Source organism: Leuresthes tenuis, unplaced genomic scaffold, assembly GCF_036924035.1.
Source record: "Leuresthes tenuis unplaced genomic scaffold, fLeuTen1.0.hap1 SCAF_13, whole genome shotgun sequence".
In the NCBI taxonomy this organism is placed as follows: domain Eukaryota; kingdom Metazoa; phylum Chordata; class Actinopteri; order Atheriniformes; family Atherinopsidae; genus Leuresthes; species Leuresthes tenuis.
In genome coordinates, this window is record NW_027325367.1 from 6,482,406 (window position 1) to 6,504,604 (window position 22,199).

A 22,199-nucleotide genomic window follows, 5' to 3' on the forward strand; every position below is an offset into this window, starting at 1 on the left:
CTGAGAATCTGACACATCCACAATGCCTTCGAAGCAAGCAGACACAAAATATGTCGTGTGCCTGAGTGATGGAGGTAGAACTGCTGGGAAAGTGGTTTAAATCCAGCATAGGCAAGAAATAATTCAGCGACCGTTTATTTACCTTAATCATTAGCCGTACTGTCATTTATGTAGCGTAAATATGGCTTACCTGTGGCTCAGTCTGCAACCTCAAACCAAACTGTCAAAAGTGCATTAACCTTTGCCACAGAGGGAAACGTTAGACTTGTTGAACTGGTAGACTTAAAACAGACGTTTTAGGAAATGTGCTCGAGGAAATGAGAGGATTTCAGACAGTGTAAAAGATGTCTCAAAAGTGAATGTGAAGCAACAGTCAGCTGTAAGCAAGCAGTTAAACTCAACAACTATGATATGCTGTCAATTTAACCTACACACACAGAGAAACTGTGTGTGTGTGTGTGTGTGTGTGTGTGTGTGTGTGTGGGGGGGGGGGGGGGGGGGTTCACCATTTCTTGGACCAGTTACCTCACAACCAGAGCAGACTTCAGACAGTATCTGGTCCCAGTATCTTGTAAAAAGTCATTCTCTTGAGCACATTTGCAAACAACACATAAGATGTCATGAAACTGAGCTACGCAGGTCAGCTGCTGCCTTAGACTTTTCCTTGAAGAGCTCCCGAAAAACGCTAGCCAACCATATTACTTTCAAAGAGTCAAAAGTTGTTTTTTTTAACACTCGTATATTTTGTCTTCATCGCAGACGTTTGACATAAAGCAAATAAATGCATTTAAAAAAGTAAAGACGCAGCCAACCATTTGGGTTGCTTATAAAAATCCATTAAGAAAGTTGAGTAAAAAATAAACTGGTAACAGAGATAACCCTGTAAGTTTTTACTCAATGGGCTGAAGAAAACTGTAATACTAAAATACAGGCCTAATGTAACGTTACATTTCCTTCATGAGCTTAACCGCCTTCACAGAGAAGCTGGCTTAACCAGGTGAACTTGAAGTACGACCACGTACTTGTGTTTCTTTTGGCAACCAAATTGTCTCCAACAATCGACTTTAAGTCACAGCATGTTGGACTCGTGCCTTCCTACTTTGCAGCTGACATTTACTTTGATGGATGGCACTTTAATTTTCAACGTGAGTCAATCGTAATGCTACCGCACGTCCTCAGTTATGGTCACTGAACGCCTTTGGCTGCCGAACAACAGTTGAAGGGAAGGTACAGAGAAATATGCACCCATGGTATATTGGTGTCTGGTTATGGAAAATTTAGCTAACATTTGGCTCAAAAGAGAAGTCAGGTTGCAGCTCTCCACATTTGACATGCATATAAAGTTACAGACTGGCCTTAAAGTTTTTAATGGCTTTTGTTTGTCATGTCTATGTTGAGCTAAATCAGAAGCGAACTGGCTTTTTACTCCGAATACATCATTCTTAAAAAATAAATAAATTAATTAATTAATTTAAAGGCTTATGGTTAACTTCAATGGCTTCAATTTGGAGCAACAAAGAATTTTGAAAAAAACAAAAAGGTGGCAATTTCCGCTGTTTTCTGCAATATTAGACAAGAAGAAGACCACAGAAAACTGTGAGCACCATTGGAAATCTTGTGAGAAAGAAGGGGTGCTCGAGTGAGTGAGCTAACAAGGATCAGGTGAGGTAAGGAAGGTAAAGTTAAATAATAGTTCTGAAAAAAGCTTACAAATTAGATCCCAACACACAACACTGACAAGTCCAAAGGTGCTTAACACATTTTTTCAAGAGTTCTGGTTTAAAATGCAGTTTGAGCAGATTTAATTCATCATTTATGCAGTGTGCATTTAAAAGTTGACATCCTAATCTATCATCTATGTGGTTTAGGTGCTTCTTTAGTCCTGAGAAAATATCAGTCTATTCTGCAAATCTGCCCGTTTCAGAAGATATTTAAAAAAAAAATCCTTTAAGCAAAACATTTTCTGACAGAGAAGCTCAGTGAGAAGGTGGATATGAGTATGGCTCAAAGGTTAAGCATTTATGCATATATTCCCATGCAGTTTGGGGAGAAATTACTCCAAAAATATTTAACCGTGTGTGTGAACCCAAACACATTTAGTTTGGTTTATTATAAATAATCTTTATTGGCTTATTTGTGCAGGTAATAAGACTCAAGGCGGCACCAGAGAACGCGTCGTGATGCCTGAAAATCTTTGAGGAGAACTGCTGTGGGGTACAAAAGTGAGAGGGATGCACATCTAAACCTAATGAAAGAAAAAGGATCACAGACGTCAGGGTTTTATGGCAAAAAAGGAGAAAAATGTCGACATTTGATTGTCAGCTGTTCTTCACACGTTAAAAACAAACTAATCCTGTGCAGTATTCCTTCACAGGAAAAAATAACCTGCATCACAGTGTGAGAATGGTCCATCCATCCGACACTAATGCAGCTTAATACGACAGTCCTGCAACAAATCCTCTCTTTAAGTGACTTATATTGTTCTGCTTTTAAAGAGGTGTTGACTCAGAAGCATGATCATTTTGGAGGATGTATTTATATCAATAAAGACAGGCTCAACATCAGACACCTCTTTATATAACCCTAAAACACACGGCATTCATTTTAGCTTTGTGTTGCTAAGGAAAATGCAGCTAAATGCACAACCCTATTGATATGCTGTTTTTGAGTTATTGTCAGTTGAAAACAGAACTGAAACAAATTGTGAATCACCACATACTGTTTTCTTTATATTACTCAGTGTTCCAACAATAAAATGATATAATTAGGATCAAGGTTTGGTTTTTGTTTACTGTAGTAACACAAATACGTGAATTACTTTGACACCGTTTCATTTGATTTAGGTGTTTTTATTGCACTTGAAAGTTCTAAAATAATAGCCTCATATCTGTAGCCTACAGCTCTTTTTTATGGCATTCTTGTGCTCAACAAAATGCCTCCACACTATGCAGGCAGCTCATTTCAGAACAACTCAGCTGTTACACACATATTTCCCACCTCTCAGACCATGCACTAAGAGAATAAAATCGCTGCCTGCTGCAGAATCTGAAAATGTAGTTGTTTTTTTTCAGGTTACTATATGATATGTGTTCAGAGCTTTTTATTTTTTTTTACTAAAATTCAGTGTTGGAGATTCTCTCTTTTGCAATATCAAATGATAAATGAGGTACCAGCCCTTTTTCAATGAAGAAAATTACTAACATAATAGAAGGAATTTTCTTGTCTGTAGGTACTTAAGCTGCAACTGATTTTAAAATCTAATATTTTAAAATGATAAGATGCTGGCCATCGTGTCATCCAGAGATCCATCCATCCTTTAACCATTTGGACCTGAGATTTTTAAAGATACAGTTGATGTTTCATTTGTGATATTAGGTCTGTTAATGACAGTTGAGAGTTTTTTACAGATTAAACAAAATCAGCGATGGCCTTTCAGATTTAGCACTTTCCTTTTAAAACATGTCCCCCAAACCCAGATTGATGTGTTTTAAAAGCGACTTTGACATGCAACGCATCAACAAATCTCTAAAAATAAATAAATAGATAAATAAAACTCATTATCCCATCAGATAGGAAAACAAACGTGGACAAATTGCAGCTTTTTGTGAGGATTTGAAGTGGATTCAAGTGTTATTGTACAGAACGCTTCTAATTAGGATTGTGCTTCGGTACCATTTCACACCGATAACAAACAATTAGGCCCTCGGTGCAGAGGTAGGTCTATGATTTCTATGTGAAGTGAAAGAAAGTTTTTCTGGTTTGACTCGACTGAGTGCTGATTTCACTGATACAGAATGATTGTTTGGCCAGGGGTACTATAATAAATATTGCTTAAAGGCTGTGGATCAGAGAACTAACATGAGGCATGCCTGAATGCCTCGATCGTTACAAGGCCCCACAATTGACTAGCATTGTTTTTGCATTACTGGGTCATATATAAAAGGAACACTCCACTGTTTTTGTTGCTTTTGCACCTCATCTTGGTTTGCTTAATGGGTGCTGTATGCAGAAAGGAGCTGTCTACCTGTGCTGTTGCACACTTTGTCACGCAGGTAAATTCTTGCACAGAATTTTTCAGATGCTAAGAAGTTTGCAAACTCTGGCATAACACGAGCATGGCATAAAATAAAGAGTTTGAATATTCAGTGTTGTAGAAATAAAAGGGAAATGTTGAAAGGATGAAGAGGGACTTTTTCAGACGGCCAATATCAGGCAGATAACATTCAAGACCTACATTAAAAGCAGTGGAGCGTTCCTTTAATTAAGGGCAGGCAAATGAGATCAGTGATATGCAGCCATTTATAACAGATGGCACAGTAAATGAAATGAAATGACAGGTGCATAAAAAAAGAAGAATGAGGAGGAGGAAAAGTGCCAGTGGCAACCAGCTATGGCAAATTTGTTTTTAGGAAAATGACTAAAACACATTAAATCCAAATAAAAAGTGACTAAGACAAACTCAAAGACACCACCTGGCAACAAGACAAGGGCCCCTCCCTTCATCATGTACCAATCAGCAAAAAGGCAATACAGGATGACGAGCCATAAGGAGAAAAGTGGTTGTGCTGGGCCAGTGTTTGATTTAATTTGCAATAAATGATAGAAAGAGCGGTTAGTTAAAACTAGTTACACATTGGTGGAGATCTTGTATTTGGGAGACATGTTATTATGGAACCAGATGAAACTAAAAATGACGCCCATGGTTTTGGGTATACGTTCATCGTAGGCAAACGTCATGGCCTCGTGCAGCGGGACTTTGACCACCTCAATAAGCTCCCCCTCGCGTGGCTCACCTCCGCCTGCGCCCACGCAGTTTTCATCAGACACCTCGGCATAAAACATGGTCTGCTTTGCACCCGTTACGCCCACGCCTGACCTGTGCGGGAGAAAAAGTAAATGGAGAACTGTATTTGTAATGAATTAAAAAAAAAAAAAAAGATTTTGGTTTTACATGACCTTTTCAAGCATCTTGGTAGGATCAAAAATGGGAAAATATTTTAGAAAAGTAGCTAATTTTAACCATAGGTGGAGGGGTTGCCCATAAAAGGGTTCAGAACTAAGTTTTTAGGATGGTGTCTTATTTAGCTTATAGTGCACATAAAAGGTCTGCAAAGATAACAAGCTGAAAATCCACACCAGTGGAGTTAATTCTGTCCCAAAGAAGACTTTTTCCTGAATTTCCTTAAACTCCTCATGTTTAATATAGCATTTTCTTTCTTTATGAAAATACATCTCCATTAAACAAACTTTGCATATTGTCTGGCTACTGTATTCAGCAATAATTCACCTTTTTTCACATCTGCAATCAGAACAGAACAGGAGAAGGATCTTTAAGAGACAAAAGGTCTTTTCTGTGCTGCAGCAAGCCTTAACCTCAGCTTATCTGCTACTGGCACAGAGCTTTGCTACATGGCGTGCTTCTGTCAAAAACACCCTCTCATAGGGGTTATGAGGGTTAAGATGATACCTGTTCATTGAGTGGAAGCAGCCCACACATAACAACGGTCATAGACAACACCACCAAAGCTGGAGGAGGTGTCCCAGTCAAATCATAAACATACTTATGAGAGCATTCAGTCACGTCTGTCCAACTGCTGCTTTCTGATGTGGGTCTGTTTGCTTCCTGGCTCTTTTAACTGCTCTGCTCAAGCTCCAGGCGGTTAATGATATGTTGACAAAGATGGGTGACTTGCCTGATGCTTCCTTCCATCTCATTTCCACAACTTGAGCACTTTCAGTTTATAATTTCAGGAATTCCCCCCAAAAGTTGTCAGCCTCTGACTTATTGTATGTTATTCAGTCTTGTAATACGTTTTTTTTTCGTCTCTCTGGAGAAACCGTGTTGTTTCTCAGAAAGTTGAACTAAACTGATACTCTGATTGGAGAAATGTACCTTTATAGCCAAAATAGCTGAATTACTCACCTAGAAACCAACCGGTTATAACCTACTTATTTAGTCACTAGGGCCAAAGTTTCAAGACCTTCGGCTTATATCTGGCTAATGTATAATAGATGGCTAGGCCAAGACATCCTGTGTGTGCACCAACCAATGTATGAAGACTGATACAAAAGCGTGACTGTGTAACTGTAACTGTTTTGGGACTGTATTTCAGTCCATTTATACCATCTTATTTATGCTTTAGTCAGTATTTACCTGCTTACATCCAGGGCCTGCTCAAATGTGATTGGTCATTACAACTCCGGGGTTTGGGTACCAACAGGCTAAATGCACACAGCAGTGGTGATGTACTTACTGTAAAATGTTGGTCACTTCTGCTTTAAACAGGCCAACAAGAAGTTGTAATCAGTCAAAATAATCCAGTGGGGCCGATTAAAGAAAGATTAATAAAGTTCTGTGATAAGAGTTAAGAGGCAGGAGTCCCCAACCGGAATCTTCAACTTTTAGTTAAGTTTAACAGACTTCGTGTGTAGAACAACTAACCTGTAGGAAGTGATCCTCTTCAGTTTGGAAGCTGGCACATCATAGCCACACTCCTCCAGCACCTCCTGCCGGGCGATCTCCTCCAAGGGGAGGTTAGGTTTGTCCACCAAGCCGGCACAGAGCTCGTAGGTGACCCCCGCTGAGGCTGGGGGCCACTGAGAAGAGCTCTCGCCCTCTGAGGCCGTCTGGCTCTCCTGAGATTCGGGAGCTGCAGCTTCGGCGGCACCCTCTTCGGTCTTGTCAGCAGCCTTAGGTGGCTGCGTCTTGGCCTTTTCCCACTCACACATGTATACAGCTGGAGGTGGGAAAGAAAAAGGAGAAAATGCTGATGTGCCTGCACAAACATACAAAGATTTGTAACAAATATTATTGAAGATTTTCTTTTCCACAATGAACTCCATGTTAAAAAGCTTTTAGGCGCTACTCCCCCCCCAACATCGACAAGTGAAGGCCGGAAAAATATATCAATGCCCAGACTTCCTTGAATTTAGCACACTGCAGTTTAAAAAAGCCCCCGGTGGCTTCCAACAAAGGAGGTTAGGCTGCTTTGTAATGGGGCCTCTTGCGTTCTATTTCTGAGTCTACATTGTTGTAACAATCCAGTTGAATAAACAGGGTTCGCAATGTGCTATTTTTTGTTTTTTTGTCTTTTCCTCCAGTGAAAGTGCCCACAGGATGTACAACAATCAAGATCTAGATTGGTGACAAAAATAAGATGACTAAACTGTATTGTAGACCCACTGGTCTGCTGCTTTGTGAACGGAGAAAAACAAGAGGTACCTGGACGGAACTGTTTAACGAGGACAAAACAGTGTGAGGTGGTGTTGAAGATCAGCACCGATACACTGCAGAAAGGAGAGAAAAAAGACAAAATCAGGACTTAACCATCATATTAAAATACATTTCTGCCTAAATGATGTGCGGGGTAATCTCCAGGAAAACTGAATCGCTGTGTTCAGACCAAACGTAAAACAAATGTTCACCCTGTTTCACTCTGGCCAGTTGGGCCACTGGAGTGTTTCAGCAGCATATCGCAACAAGCAAATTTTCTCCTTCAGAGGAAGGGAGTGAGTTACCTCAACAATTACAGGCTTCTAAGCAAAATGAGTGAGATAACTTCTGTTGCAGCCTCGTTCCTACCGTAGAAAACCCCATAACGCCCAAAACTCGGCCGTGTGCAGTTAGCTTTAGCCTGAACTTGGTTTGTGGTAAAGTACAACTGATAGCTGAAACTTGCCTGTTAGTCCTACGAATCCAAAATATCTGACCAACTGTTGCTCCCGGTGAAGTTAGTGTCCGTTCACATTGCTCAACACAAAAATGCTTTTTCTCACTGCTGTCAGTATTATCGGATTTATGGAGGATAAAACAGAAGATTTGACTGTATGTCAACAAAATATTACAAGAACCTTGAACCTGGCTTTATCCAGGGTCATATTCTTATTCTGGAAACATTGTAATTTGGTGACACTGATGACATTAACCAATACAACAATGTTCTGGTTATTGTGTTTGTGTTTTACAATCGAGCAGAAATGGAGAGATCAATCTGCCCCCTCTGGGCTGACAGCATTTCACAATGGAGGTATGTGCTCTGATTGTGGACCATCTGAAGACTAAAGAGTATCCCCTGGCTGGCTTCTGGGGATTATGGCATCTTTTCTAGCTGTGGCCAAAGCAACTGAATGGCAACATTTTGCATTACAGATGTTCGGTCTTTCATAGGTGTCACAGGAACTCTGGTCTTGGAAACAACTTGTTCCAATGTCCAGTTGTAGAATAAAGACAGCTGAGGTGAGTGAATTTGGGAACATAAGATTCTGTTCAAACGTCTTTTGATTTTATTCCTTGGACTCATGAATTTGTCATAATAATCTGCTTTCTAATTATGTGGTGGATGGATGCCAATCGTAGTTCCTCATCAGCAGCAGCCTCGAGTTTCCTCAGCTACCAAAACTCTTCAATTTCAAAGGAATCGCAAATCTAAACTCCACAAGTTACCTTTTGAGGCACCATCTTATAACCTCTGTAACACAGCACCTAAGTGGAGACATAACAGGGAGGCTCGCTGTATTCTTACTTCTGTATTCATACTATATATATCCTGTAGTTCAGAACAGAAAGTTCAGAGAGAAAGATGCTGTTGTTTTTATTGTTGGCATTTTGGCATGTGACTGTTGTTTAAAAATGAAGGATATTGTAGTCCTGAAGATAGACGGTTATTAGCTGATCATTGCGTGTGAGAATTGAATAAAAATAAGAAACAAACACGCTAACTTAACCATCATCCTTTAACAATGGAATGTCCCTTTGGATTGGACATTTCCTAAAATAAAATGCTACAAAAATAACCCCCTTGACAACTTTACCGTTTTCTAAAATAAAGGAATCAGAATTCAAAGGTCAGAAGGTGACATCATTGAGATTTTGACTAGTCACTACCAGGAAACGGAAATAAAACAAGAAGGAAGGTCAGCGTGAACGGTAGATGGGTCACTGCTGTGAGGGTGTGTGTTTGTGGGCATGTCAATGTGAATGCTGCTGCTGCTGCCTGTGGAGACTTGAGGCCTGGGCTCTGTGTTGGGAAAGCGGATGCGTCTGAGGCAGCAGGAAGCCCTGCCCTGTCTTTCCCAGGGTGAAAGGGAACCAGGAGATCGCTCTGACACCGACTAGCTGCTGAGCTGATAATGCTTCATTTGTATTTGAGTTTTCAGCAATGCATTTTTTATTTTATTTAATATATCAGACGTTTTACTGCTTAAACATTTGCCCCTAGTTGTGGAAATTTTGGTAGCACCATCTTTTAGATACAATAATCCATTTTTCAACAAGTTAAATGCTCTGACAGAACTCGGACAATGAAAGGCAGAAATACAAGAGATCAGAGAATCATCCAGAATTTAAACAAGCCAGTAGTTAAACGAGATAAACCAACATTTTGTTTGGAGGTGCAACCACAAATCAAATGTTTTAGAGTAATAAAAAAAAACTCTGTACAGCAGCTAATAAATGAAGGTGAAAGTAGATCCACGGTCTGTTTTCGTTACCTGGGGGTCTATCTGTAACATGTCTGCTCTTGTTTGTTGCTTAACTAGATCTATTTTCAGAAATGTCACACTCTAAAATCCCTGTGAAACTTCAACTTCCAAACATCAAAGTAATAAAAAGAAAACAAATAGTGAAAATATGTGTGAAAAAACAGGGGGGGTAATGGTCTTGTAGGGAAGTCTGGATAAGAGGATGGATAAGATAATGTGGAAGGTCAACTCTAAAAGTGGGACACACAGGCCTGAGGCAAAGGAGCTGTGGTGGGTTTGAGTTTTGTAGTGCTGTTACACACTATTACTGCTCAACTGCTCCCACTGAAAGAAAAAGCTCTAATGGTTAAACCAAGAAAGGCTAAACGGATGCCTAGGACTTTTCATGCTTGGTTAAGCTTTCTCTGTGGGAAATGAGTGTGAGCAGCGGGAAAACGGGGATATTTACAGAAATATCAAGAACACATCTAAAAGTAACCACAGGTAGAAAGCTTATGGTATCAAGATATTAGCACTGGGCCCCAGTCCAGACAGATAAAAATGGGATAATTGCTATATAATCCATCATTCTACACCATCTTTACAATGTTTTACATGAGTAAAATATACATCAGGAGGTGTTTATAACTACTGCTCCCCCAGGTCTAAGCAAGCAGCAGCTACTGGTGGGTTTAAAGTGAGACAACAGCCAGCAATAGCTGCTCCTGAAGAGGTTAGCATCAGTTAGACCAGAAGTGGAATGTCTTTCTTTATTCAAGGAAGAAGTTTTAATCTGCATTTAAGTCCGACTAACGTGTTTACATGTATTCTAAAGTCCAGATTGACAGAATAACTCCATTTGTTTGCTTAGGGGTTAATTACAGTTTTTTAATGTGACTTGACAAACTCTTAATGTCAAAATAGTATGCATGTGGATGGCTGCAAATGATCAGTTAACAATCGTTTAAAACTGTTAAAAGTGATTTAATTATCCAGAGGAATTCATCCAAAGCAGCCACTAAGTAAGAGCTAAAAAGAAAGCAGAAATAACCTTCATTCAGCTATTTGAAAAATTCACATTTTGTATAACAATGTTGTTTTTATATGTTTTGCTTGTTCTTCTGAAAGGTAACATGCAGTAGTGTTCAGAAAAACTAAGCCAGCCGAGTAAATAAAAATGCTCTGCACACTTTAGCAAAAAAATGGAAAGAATTCTGGCTCCGTTGGACATACGCTGTAACATTTTAGCTGAGTTTCCGCCTCGGGAAGAGCTACATCTTCCTGTGGGCAATCTTCAGTTGGAAGTGCCGGTTTCAGGTTTACTGCTTTTCTCTCAGGGGTACCGTCAATTAACAAGAACCTGTCTTTGGGGCCAAAGACAGGAGAAAAAAGGGCTGAAATGACCTGAGACTTGCCTCTGGGTAATCTGGTACACTGAGAAGAGGAACTGGGGCTTTGGCACAGATGTGTGATATTTCTCTTACAGCGCCTCCCATGAAGCTCAGACTTTTATGGCCATTTCATTTCATGTAGAGGAAGAGGTCATCGCTTCCCATGAAACTAGGTCTTTTTAGCTTGCCTATCCTCTGAATACGACACGACTTAAGAGATGCCAGATCATAAAGGTATAAAAATAGCCGAGAGAAAGAAAAAAGGGTACAGGGAGAAGACGCCGGCAAGGACTTACTTTGTACATTCAACATATTGCTTTTCCAATATACTAATTTCACAAAGCATCATTGAGGGTTATCCCCAACCCTTAGAAATAATAATCACTACTTTTTTGTGTGTGCTACAATAAAAAAATATAAAGAAAATATAAAGATTTCATGTAACACAAATAAAACAACTGTAGATAGATACAAATCAAGGTCAAGCACTTAGATCACCAAACATCCTCCGTGGCTCATCCCTGGAGTCGAATACTTTAGAGAAAATCTCCTCAGATTGCAAAATGTCTTCAGACATGAACAAGCATGTTTCAGAGATTTCCAGCTGGCAGATATCCTAAGTGAAGCTTTTTGTTGGCTATGCAAGCCCAACGAGACTGTTTCAGGCCACTTGAGTGTGGTCAGGATTCATCTGTTCACCAGCCAGCTGCACGTCTTTCTGTACCCGTGTGCACACAAGACGTCAGCGCTTCGGCTCACTGCATGCATTTAACAGTGGAAAACTAACAGTGTTTTACCTGTCATGAGTTCGCATGAAGTCCCAGGATTTCTTTGTGCCATTCTGCGAAGAAACGACAAGAAACAGAGTAAGAAAAAAAGGAGAAAGTTTCAAATATAGTGGCTGCACATTCAGTGTATCACAAGCATATCCCCAGTTGTTTTACTGCTTGAAGTGCCCCATGACAGATGTTTGCTCAGGCAGATGAAAGTCCTATCACGAACCACACCTGACAAAAACATCTGCAGGGGCAAAGCAAACAGAAAGAAAAACGTGCAATGGGAGAAGTCATGTCGTTTTAAACATAACAAGGTGGCCAGCCCTAGTTTTATTTGACTTGGTTGGCTTTCATTCACATGAAGGCATCTGCAAAATGTGGCAAGTAAAGCAGCCTCCCTTTACTTTTTGTGCTTCACACTTGCAGGCAGAGATTCCTGATGACTAAATACTTAAACATGTCCTGCAGTCATTCAGCGTAAATGACATGCACTGACTACCGTAATGTTTTGATGCCCTGTGGACACATCATCTCATCAAAAGGAAGAGCAGCTGAACACTCCCCTCAATAAATTCCAAGAGCATAATTATATGTCGTGAAGATAAGAGACCTACCTTATGTAACATGTATGTTACCCAAGTTTACAATAAGTTTTGTAACTTTTACCACCAAATGTGACCGTGTATGTGTAGAAACAAGTTTACCAATCTACTACAGATTAATGGTGCAATCTATCATATCCGCGACATGAAATAGTGACTGAACACAAGTGTGAAGAACGTCTGAGTCCTGGGCTTTGGCCCTTTGCTGCTCTTCTCTCTGCCCACTGGCCTGCCAAGCTACATTCCAAATTAAAGGCCAACAGAGTCTAAAAATATATTATATATTAAAAAAAAAGTAGTTAAACCTCTAAAGTGGGGACCTGCCTGTAAGACAGACCAGGCATGCTTTTTCCTTACCCCTCACAGGTAAAGTCAAGGTGAAAAATCAGTCCATACAACACCCAAAAGACTCTTACACTGCCACTGTGAGGCCAACGAGAACGCGGGGGGGAGCCCTCTGTCTCTGCTACTGAACTTTATACTATGTGGAACAGTGCTGTTACAGCCAGATGGGTCAGGTGGCAATGGGTTAGTGGTTAGATTAATCTGATTAGTGGGTCAGACTATTCAGTTAGACATGTAAGGCGGGACAAAAGCTTTTTACTTGGAAGATTCGATTCGTCCTTGTGAGTTTGATCTTGCAGACTTTTATAGCACTTGTTTTCACATATTCAAATATGGTGATACAAGTTATCAGTTACAAAGCATATGTATAACTCTATTGTTGCTTCATCTAATTAGGATGCACAAAGGAAACAAGAAATATGTTGAAAAAAAAAAAACAACAGGGAAACATTCCTGATAATCTGATTTATTCCCAGTTATTTACACTTAAATTTACCAAAATGAGGCCACTATTTGCAGTTAAGGATACTGATTTGTATTGAAGCAATTTACATGAAGTTCAGAGCATCATTTTTTAAGTTACTTTGCAGCAGATTCAGTTCTTCTACACTAATGTACAAGTTTCTGCAGCTTTGACAAGTCTGTCAGGTGTGAACCTGAGCCTAAAAACAAGCTCCGGGTGTAAAAAGCCTGTTCTCTAAGAAGATTTAGGAAACAGATTTTCAGCGTGCTCAAACTATTGGTCGTCTCCTGTAAGACACGGTTACTGTATCTGCTCAGGGTCTCCTCAAAGGAAATGGAAAAGTAAACCACCAAATCCAAATCCACCACTTATTCCTTTGGTAACATTTGCATCAAACATCGGTCCTCAACTATTTGAGTGAATTAATCAGGGTTTTTTTAAATCCCAATTCTTAGAGTGCATGTTTGTGACCCACAGCGAGGAGGAATGAATTAACACATGAAAACAAAGAAGGCCGTAAAGGTCATTATTCAAATATTGGATGTAACGACTACAAACTAATCCCATATGTGAACCAACTACAGTAACTTAGCACATATTGCTTTCCCTACATTAAATGCTGTAGAAAAAGGGTAACGTTGGCCTACATTTTCAACGCCTGAGGAAATATGACCTTGATTCAAATTTAGGCTACACCTCCTTCCACCCACAAGCTTTGTCAGACGCAGGGAAGACGGCTTTACCAGAGCAGGCTTATATCAGCTACAACATAGCTGGTGCAGTTAAAGTACCACCCAAGAAAAGGGGGGGAGGCGAAATGACAAGCTAATTGCACCGAGAGAGTCAGAGATAATAAAGCTGCTGTTGTAGCAACAGCACATAAGCTTAGATGTGACGAAAATGCAATTACAAGACTTCTAAAGGGAATAAACCCTTTGGATTTTTACAGCATGAAAAATGAACTCAAAGCGGATGTAAAAAACTAAACGATGACCTGAGACGAGCAGGGGAAGTAGACATGGTAACTCTCACTCTCGGCCATGAAAGCACGGACATCGTGTCAAAACAGATGCCCTGGCTGAGCTTCTGACGGTGCATTGGTGTAATTACTCTGCCGTTTCAACAAGTGTGCCCGTGTCTTACGCGAAATTAACCCCGAGCCAGACCGATCCCTTTCATTTTTTCCTCAGTGAAAGAAAATCACAAAGGCGTGTGTAATAAATCTTTTGTCAAGAGTGAGGTGTGTTTACTCAGTAATGTTATGTGGCACAGCAATCTGTCTGTCACTCAATCTTTTGCAGATAAATTATAGGATATTTTAACTAGGAAATGATCACAGCGATATGCACAAGGGATGCCCCACACATAAGCCTTTCATGCTATTTAATCCTGAGTATATGTCACAATAAAGTTCTACATGAAATCGGTGCATGCTTAGGGTATAATGCACTCCACTTTTGCTTTTTAATCTTCATTTTTATGTAATTATCGCAGCCAGAACTGCTTGTATTTGCAGCAGCTTCTACTTAGGTTGCAGTAAATACATAGAATACATATTTTCAAGATATTTACTTTCCATTTGGAAACAAGGAAAAATCCAAAGGCTGGATTCAAACCTTTAAATTTATGATGCAATGCTGTCATTTCAAGGGCGTCACTACAAACTTCAGTTATTGGTCACATTTACGGGAAAGATGAAGCAATTGGAGAAAATTGCGAGGTCACACTGATTTCACTGGAATTAGTTCAAATTGCGGTAATTGTGTTGATCCTAAAATTGCAAAATCTTAGCAGGACTGAAAAGATTATCTCCTGCTGTTAAATGAGACCAAATGCATCATGGGTGACGCAGCAAATCTTCTTCCCATTGTTCAAAAGTGAAGCTAAAATACCTCACCCATGGGTGCTGCCGACTTGTGTTGCTGACGTTGTTTATAAGCCAAGAGGCTTCATTTTTCTAATGCTGTCATGACATCTGTTTTTATACCCAGTCTGTACAGTACACGGCATATTCTTGTGACTTCTGCATAACTATTTGCCCCAGGATTGAATACTTACAGCACGCTTTCTTACTGAAGACGACAACTAGATGTTTCTGGCTGTTTTTTGGGTCCAGTTTGAAAGGAACTTCCGTAACACAAAAATCCTGTACAGCTGATATTATCTAATATAATCTACCTGAGATGTTTAAAAAAAAAGCTGAGAGCATTAAAACTAAATGAATAAAAGTAGAATCAGCTGTATGCATCTGGATCTTTGTGATGCTTTACAAAGCGATCCATAGCAGGTTGTAGCTTACAATCCAATCTAAAATACTGATATTTTGCTAATAAAATCTACAGAAAGTTCTGTACACTTAAGACCATTACGGCCGTTGACCTTTGGCCTCTGTTTTTACTATTTGTACAGCCTTAGAACATACAGCTGGCCCTTTCAGATCCATACACTCATTTTTTTTAAGGGTTACATATTTCAGTGTGAAGGTTTCTTAAGCCAAAGGTGCATTTTATGATCAGCCCAGCACAAGAGAACAGCATTGTGACTCTACGGAACAAACAGGAAGAGCCTGCTGTCGTTCCTGTGTAAAAGGGACCAACAGCACGTTGACGTTTCTTCAAGTTACAAAACAGAGATGATAAAAATAACTCGCCTGACAGTCTTTCTGCGCACAGAAGCAAATAAGAAAAGAAATTAATCAAGTTTTCCACCAGAAGCTGTAAGATTAAATCAATTTTGTCAGACACCAGCACTATTAATCAGAGATTAGTTTGTCTATAGTTTGTCTATAGAACTCATTTTAAAACGTAATCATCAATCTGGCGATAATTAGCATCTAAAACAGTACAAAGATGAGATGTTTATTTCAAGCAGCCACGTACTGTATGGGGTAAAACTACTCTGCATGAACGTGTCAGCACACACATACTCATTTATTCAAGTGTCGTGTCACCACTCACAGATGGTGGGGTTCCCCTCATTACTCGGGCCACTTGCTGAGAGGAGGGGGGCGGGGATAGCTTTAGTGGCCCAGGGGAGATTGAGAACTATGGACGACACGGATTCGAACAGAGAGATTAGCCCATGGGGAGAGACGGCGGCAGAGAGGAAAGGAAGCAGAAGCAGGCTACATGGGACCTTGAAATGAATGTGGTCCCTCTGGCTCCGGGTATTAGAAATGACAGGATCCTGTGTGAATGGCTTTTGCAGGGAGGGATGTATGGGCCTGGTCTTATAGGTGCTTAAAGTCTAATGAGCATCTCTCACACACACACACACACACACACACACACACGCACACGCATGTACCTCCTGTGATCACAACACCGTAAAGCTGGCAGCTGCAGCAGGAGGAAAAGAATCAGCTACCATCCTCAAATACAATGGCACTCTGATGCTAAACATATGCTCTCCAGCTTTTTGTCCTGGTTTTAGCTTCAGTCTCTCATCTCAGTACCCTCTGCAAAGGCAGCAGGTCCGTCCAACACCCATCACAACCGGTGACCTAACGGTCAACAATGTTTTCACAGCGACAAAAGCATCTGCACCTGCATAAACTCACTGACCACTCGTGATAAACAGTACAGTAAGTGCAGCTTTACAGAACCTGATGGGTGGGTCCATTCTGAAGAACTCACTCGTCAAGAGCAGATTATGTCTATTAGTGAAATCAATAGAGAGCAAAAATAACTCAAAGCAAAGAATTTACATGTCCAGCCTCCCAACAATTTAAATATTTGTAGGCTTTAAAATCAGGCATTTATTTAGGAAATGTATTCAACCATCAATTTGTTTCAATTGTTTAAACTTGAAGCCAGACTAAAGCATCTCTATGAGTTCTAATGTTAAATACAGTAACGCCCACCATTTTCAACATCTACAGACAGACTGCAAGTTATGCAGGGAAACACTGATTAAACAAAGAAAAAGATTTGAAATTTCATGTTTGATATGTGTAGATTGTAGAATATAGGCACTCCAAATGGTCCCCAAAGCCCCAATTGAAGGGCTAAATGACCACTGTTCCCTGATCCCAAAAGAAAGCTCCTTACCTTTGTAAAACAGGGAGTAGAGCCAAGGCAAGGATTTGGGGCAGAGGCAAAACTTCATGACAATCCATCCAATATTTGCTGAGATGTTTCAACTAACTGATAAATAAAAGATTTACAAAACAATAATTGTTGTTGAACACCTAGCTGTTATGTAAATATATATATATATATTTTGTAAGTATAGGTTATGAATATTGGTAAAATTATTGACATCGATACCTTAATTCTTCACCTCATCACTTTTTCTCAATCTTTAGTACAATTATCTTTAATAAAATGTAAAAAATGTCATGCCTGCTTTTAGTTTGTGCTGAAAAATTGTAGCAATTATTTATCAATGCTAGAAATTCCAACAATACTATATGAAAGTTGAACTCATCTTGGTATCCTATCAAAAATACTTTTTCAGTTTCAGTCAAATTTAAAACCATCAAACTGATCTTTGATACAAAGTACTGCGATTACCGGTTATCATTATGACAAATCTGTTCAATCCAAGACCGACAATAACTGGCTGTAATCATTTCTATCGCGGTTTTCTTTTAATTCAAACAACAGATTTTTGCAAAACAAGATGCTGTAACATAAAATAATCATACTAAAATGTAGCTCTGCCCTACATTACATGCAGCCAATCCTCACTCCAGCAAAAGAACAAACATAAATCATTCACAAATTATTCATCTACTTCAATTCAAGTTCATGATGTTTAATAACAGGTCATGTGAGAAAATCTGTATCGCGAACGTAACGGAGCTCCCACAAACCGAAGGAGTAAGGGGCCACTGCTGAAAGCTATGCAAGATAAATAGTTCCAGATGAATAATTCAAATCATTATGATGCATAAATGGAAGGCAATTATCCAGCTCTAAGCAGCATCTTATGATTTGGTGTCAGCGTGAGGCGACAGAGATAAGAGGGGTTTCCCGGAGTCAACGAGGAACAATCACCTGCTTTGTAGACGAAGAGCAGACAAAACACCAATAAACACTAATGATGCAGAGAGCCACTTACATGTGACATTATCCACTTTTAGAGTTTGCGTCTGGGAGTGGGAGCAGATTTGCTTAGTAACCAGCAGCTCAGCTGCAGATGTACATGAACATAAAAGGACTGTGGAAGAGATGCTACCTCAGCGTGACTGAAAAGCCTTTGTGGGGAGTCTCTGAGCAGCCCTTCCTGAGTCGTGAAGGAGATACGGTGAGGATGAAAGGGAGGACAGGACACAGAGAGTCCGACATCATCTCTTTTGTTGTCCATCTGCTGTTTTTAACCCTTCAACCATTCTCTTGACATGCTTAACCTCCCTCCTCTGCTGTCACAGGTGTGAATGCCAAATGGGACAAACTCCTAACTGCGCTTCTCTCAACATGATGGCACTTGAGTTTTCTGATTACACTGAAAGCAGCACTACTAAAGAACACCATCCAGTTATACATGCACAAAAGAGGCTTCTTGAGCCAAAAAAAGCCCCTTTTTTCTCAGAAAGAAATGGACAAAATATATATTTTTGGGATGTACCAATGATATAAAAAGGATGTCATCAGTACTAATTGGTTACCTGTTATTCAAGGAGCAGTCCCTCAGTTTCAGGGGCAGTGTGACCACAGTAGTTCTTCATCACTAGTCAGTATCCAAATTTTGTGACAAAATGTTCACTGGAACACTCCTCAAAGTCAGACCTTAATCTATTAAAATCAGAGGAACCTTATCAACCTAACCTAAAATCCAACATGGCTGCCCCAATCACAAAAAGTGGTGAAAGCTGCGGTAATTTACTGTTTATTATCCCTTCTGCCCATTTCTTGTATCACTAAATCAGATTTCACAGATGTGCACCTCACAACTGTTTAGACTGTCAGAATTATCAACTTGTATTTCTTGCCATAGCTAACTATAATTGTCCTGGTCAATGAGCAAACCGCACTGATTTTGAACTTATTAAAGTGGGGTGATGTCAGCTCAGCTTTGACATGATCTTCCGTTGATGAGGCAGACTTGTAATCTCTGTCTGCAGCTAAATCTGTGGAGAGAACTAAGACCCAAATCATACCCCTGATGATCTGTTGGCACGACTGCTCACACTAGCAGCAGAAACTAGTAATATTTCGTTCATTTTTGCATACTTTGTAAAAGTTCCTGATGTGTATGATGTCTCTCTCTGCAGTGATAATGAACTGACATGGCTCTGTACCTTATTTTTAAATTGGAAAACAACAACTTAAAATTTCTCACAGGACTTGGACTGTTAAAGCTCAAACAGTTGCGAAGTTCAACATAAACCTGAACAGTGAAGACCTTTGACTTTAATACTCCATTCAGACTAAGCCAGTTTGACAGCTGAGATCAACAAGTCTCACCTGCTTCGCAATTCACACGCTCAAAAGCATCCTCCTTGTCAGGTCACACTGCTGAACAATGTCCCCTACAGCTCCTTAAACTAATGTAAAGCATGTGCTCACGTTAATGTGATGCTTAACCGTTAAAAACCCTCTGCAGCAGGGCTACCGTTAGCATGTTAGCCTGGTAGCTTAGCTATCCCAGGTTCGCATTAAATACAAGGGCAACTGTTGAACGACTGTGTGAGAAAACAGTACGAATATAGTTGCTTTCTCACTGGAGTTAAAGTATTGCCAGTTGTTGCTGTCAACGTCTGTGTTTAAGGTCAGCTTAGCCTTCATGTTAGAGTGCTAGCTGCAAAATGAATGGGGGGTTGGGCTAGCCTACAGCATCCTACAGCCTCCACCAGACGTAATAACACAGAGACAACTCACCTGGTTATAATGGACCCGGAACGGTTTCAGATAGTTGGACTCTGTGCACGGAACGACTTCAATGTTATTGATCTCTTCCATAGTTTACAATTGCAGGCGGATTGGGGGCTCACCGATGCTGGGTCTGTCACCGCACACACTGACTGTGAAGGAATGTCTACGGATACCGGGAGAGGACATTAGAACGAGGATGCTTAATTCTGTTTCGAGTATTTTTTTTAAAAAGAAAGACAAAAATTACGTGCAAGCCACAACTTCAGTGACATAGAGAGTAGGCTATGATAATAATTATAATGATAAGTCTTTAAAAAGGCTACAACAAAGGTTATTTCTCCTTCCTTTGGGCCTGTTTATCTTTAGAAGGGTGCATTGGTCTAAATTAAATTTGAATTTTTTATATTTTTTTTATCTGGGCTATCTAGTACTACACGATCTTGAAAATAAATAAAAAATGTGCAAAATATCTGTTCATTTCCTGGTTATTCCTGACATAAGTTGATTTGAGTTGAAAATGTTTTGTAAATTATTGAAACATGACCTATTGGCAAACTACAGTAGTTTTGTACTGGTACCTTAAGATTAATCCTGATCAATTCCAATCACTAGCCATTCCAGTACTGTGTGGAGTTTTCTGTTAGTACACCCACTTCACATTACATTTCTACTATTTGATTACCATATTTAGAGAATTTGAAGGGAGTTTCTTTATATCTGAATGGATGAGAGGAGAGGGTACCTTATGCTGCTCAGATTGCCCCTGACTGCCTTGAGCTTTGTGATATTTGGCACAACACTGAGCCCCCCCAGATACATGTGGAAAAAACAGGTATAACACTCAATCCATCTTTACACCTTTGCTCATTTCCTAGATATAAATGGTATTTGGGAGACTTTGGGAGAAACAGCCAAATTAGAGAGCTCTTCAACCACATCACAAACATTCAAGTTATTCTTTTGAAAACGGTATTTTATTCTCACCTCCAGTCACTTAGTTCCCTTCAAACAGCACAAGACTAATTGTCATATAACCCTTAGAAGCATACTTTGGAGTGATTGGGCTGCACTGAGAGGACACAGAGGTGCTCAGACTTTAACAACCAGTTAACCTTAATACCTTAATCAAGTGCCTTGATGAAATGATCCGTTCCTCAGTGGTGTCCCAGGCCAGTTTAGAAAGAGAGGAAGTCAATCACAAAATGTTTACAAAGTACCTGTTAACCTAGAACGATGACAGCCAAGAGGTAAACACCAAAACAATGGGATGGTGCTGCGTCTCACCATTGTGTTCAGGTGTTTTCACAAAGTGTGACGATTAGCTCACAGGTCAAATCAAGGTAACACGACGGTTAGTCCCAGAAGACTGTTGCATTGTTTGTGGACAACAGCACGTATGGTGTTGATATGTTTATGTGTGTTTGTGTACAAGGAAGCTAATCTGCACCCTTTGTTGAGCTTACGTAACAAGGTTTCTTCAGGACTGAAGCTTAACTTTACCCCTTCAAACCTTAAACAGAAAAAAACAAAAACAGCCACAGTCAGGAAAAATGATGGATTGCAGCAAGAAAAAGTCGTTCAGAGGTCACCATCACTGAGTTCGAACAACATGGAGACAGCCTGAATCCTCAGAGAAATGGTCAATTCTCCAGCATGTTTGGAGCAAGAACCAGTTGTTACACAAAATATGGATATTCTCTTTATTGTATGTATGAGGTCAACAGGAACTCATATCAATTAATCAGCTTTAGAGGTAAGGGTCTTTCGGTTTTGTTACTGTTGGACAGATTCATTTTTGCCATTTCCATTTGCTTCTGGTCTTTTGGTTAATTTAATTTGAACTTGAAAGTGGGAACTTACAATTTCCCAGTTGGAAAAACTCAATTGGAACACCTGCTGAAGTATCATTTACAACTTTGAAAACTGAAGAAACCTCACCAACACATCGTCATTCCCAACCTGTCACATACTGACACTTTATCAAGAGCTCTTCATGCTTTTTACCACACGTGTTACCCCTTTACTGTAACCAATTAACAGAGAAATGCTGCATATCAGCAGTTATCCTCCTGTGGCTGTAAGTGATGCGCTGGTTGCACAAATAGCAAACAGAAACAGGAAACCGTCATTCTATAGAGCTGGATTATTAGAAAGAAGGTGGGTGATAAACACCTATCTCCCAAGTCAGGGACTTGTGCTCGAGTCTAACTTTGGCACTGCTGTTTTTCACTTCCTTTCTTGTTTCTTGAGTTGACTTCTGGACAATTTCTCTTTTTTTAAAATTTGATTCTTTCACTCACCCTTTGTGCGAGTTCCTCATGCATTAAATGTTTTTGGTTAAGCTT

General features: G+C 39.9%; 1 protein-coding gene across 1 annotated transcript; it reads right to left on the bottom strand.

The window, feature by feature from the left end:
* Positions 1 to 485: 485 nt before the first annotated feature.
* Positions 486 to 20,018, bottom strand: nudt14 (nudix (nucleoside diphosphate linked moiety X)-type motif 14). The gene is made up of 5 exons (XM_072362155.1): positions 19,861 to 20,018; positions 11,648 to 11,691; positions 7,223 to 7,287; positions 6,443 to 6,737; positions 486 to 4,876 (listed from the first exon to the last, which is right to left on the bottom strand). The coding sequence occupies exons 1-5, from the start codon at positions 19,939 to 19,941 to the stop codon at positions 4,627 to 4,629; spliced, it is 735 nt and encodes a 244-aa protein (XP_072218256.1). The 5' UTR covers positions 19,942 to 20,018; the 3' UTR covers positions 486 to 4,626.
* Positions 20,019 to 22,199: the final 2,181 nt, after the last annotated feature.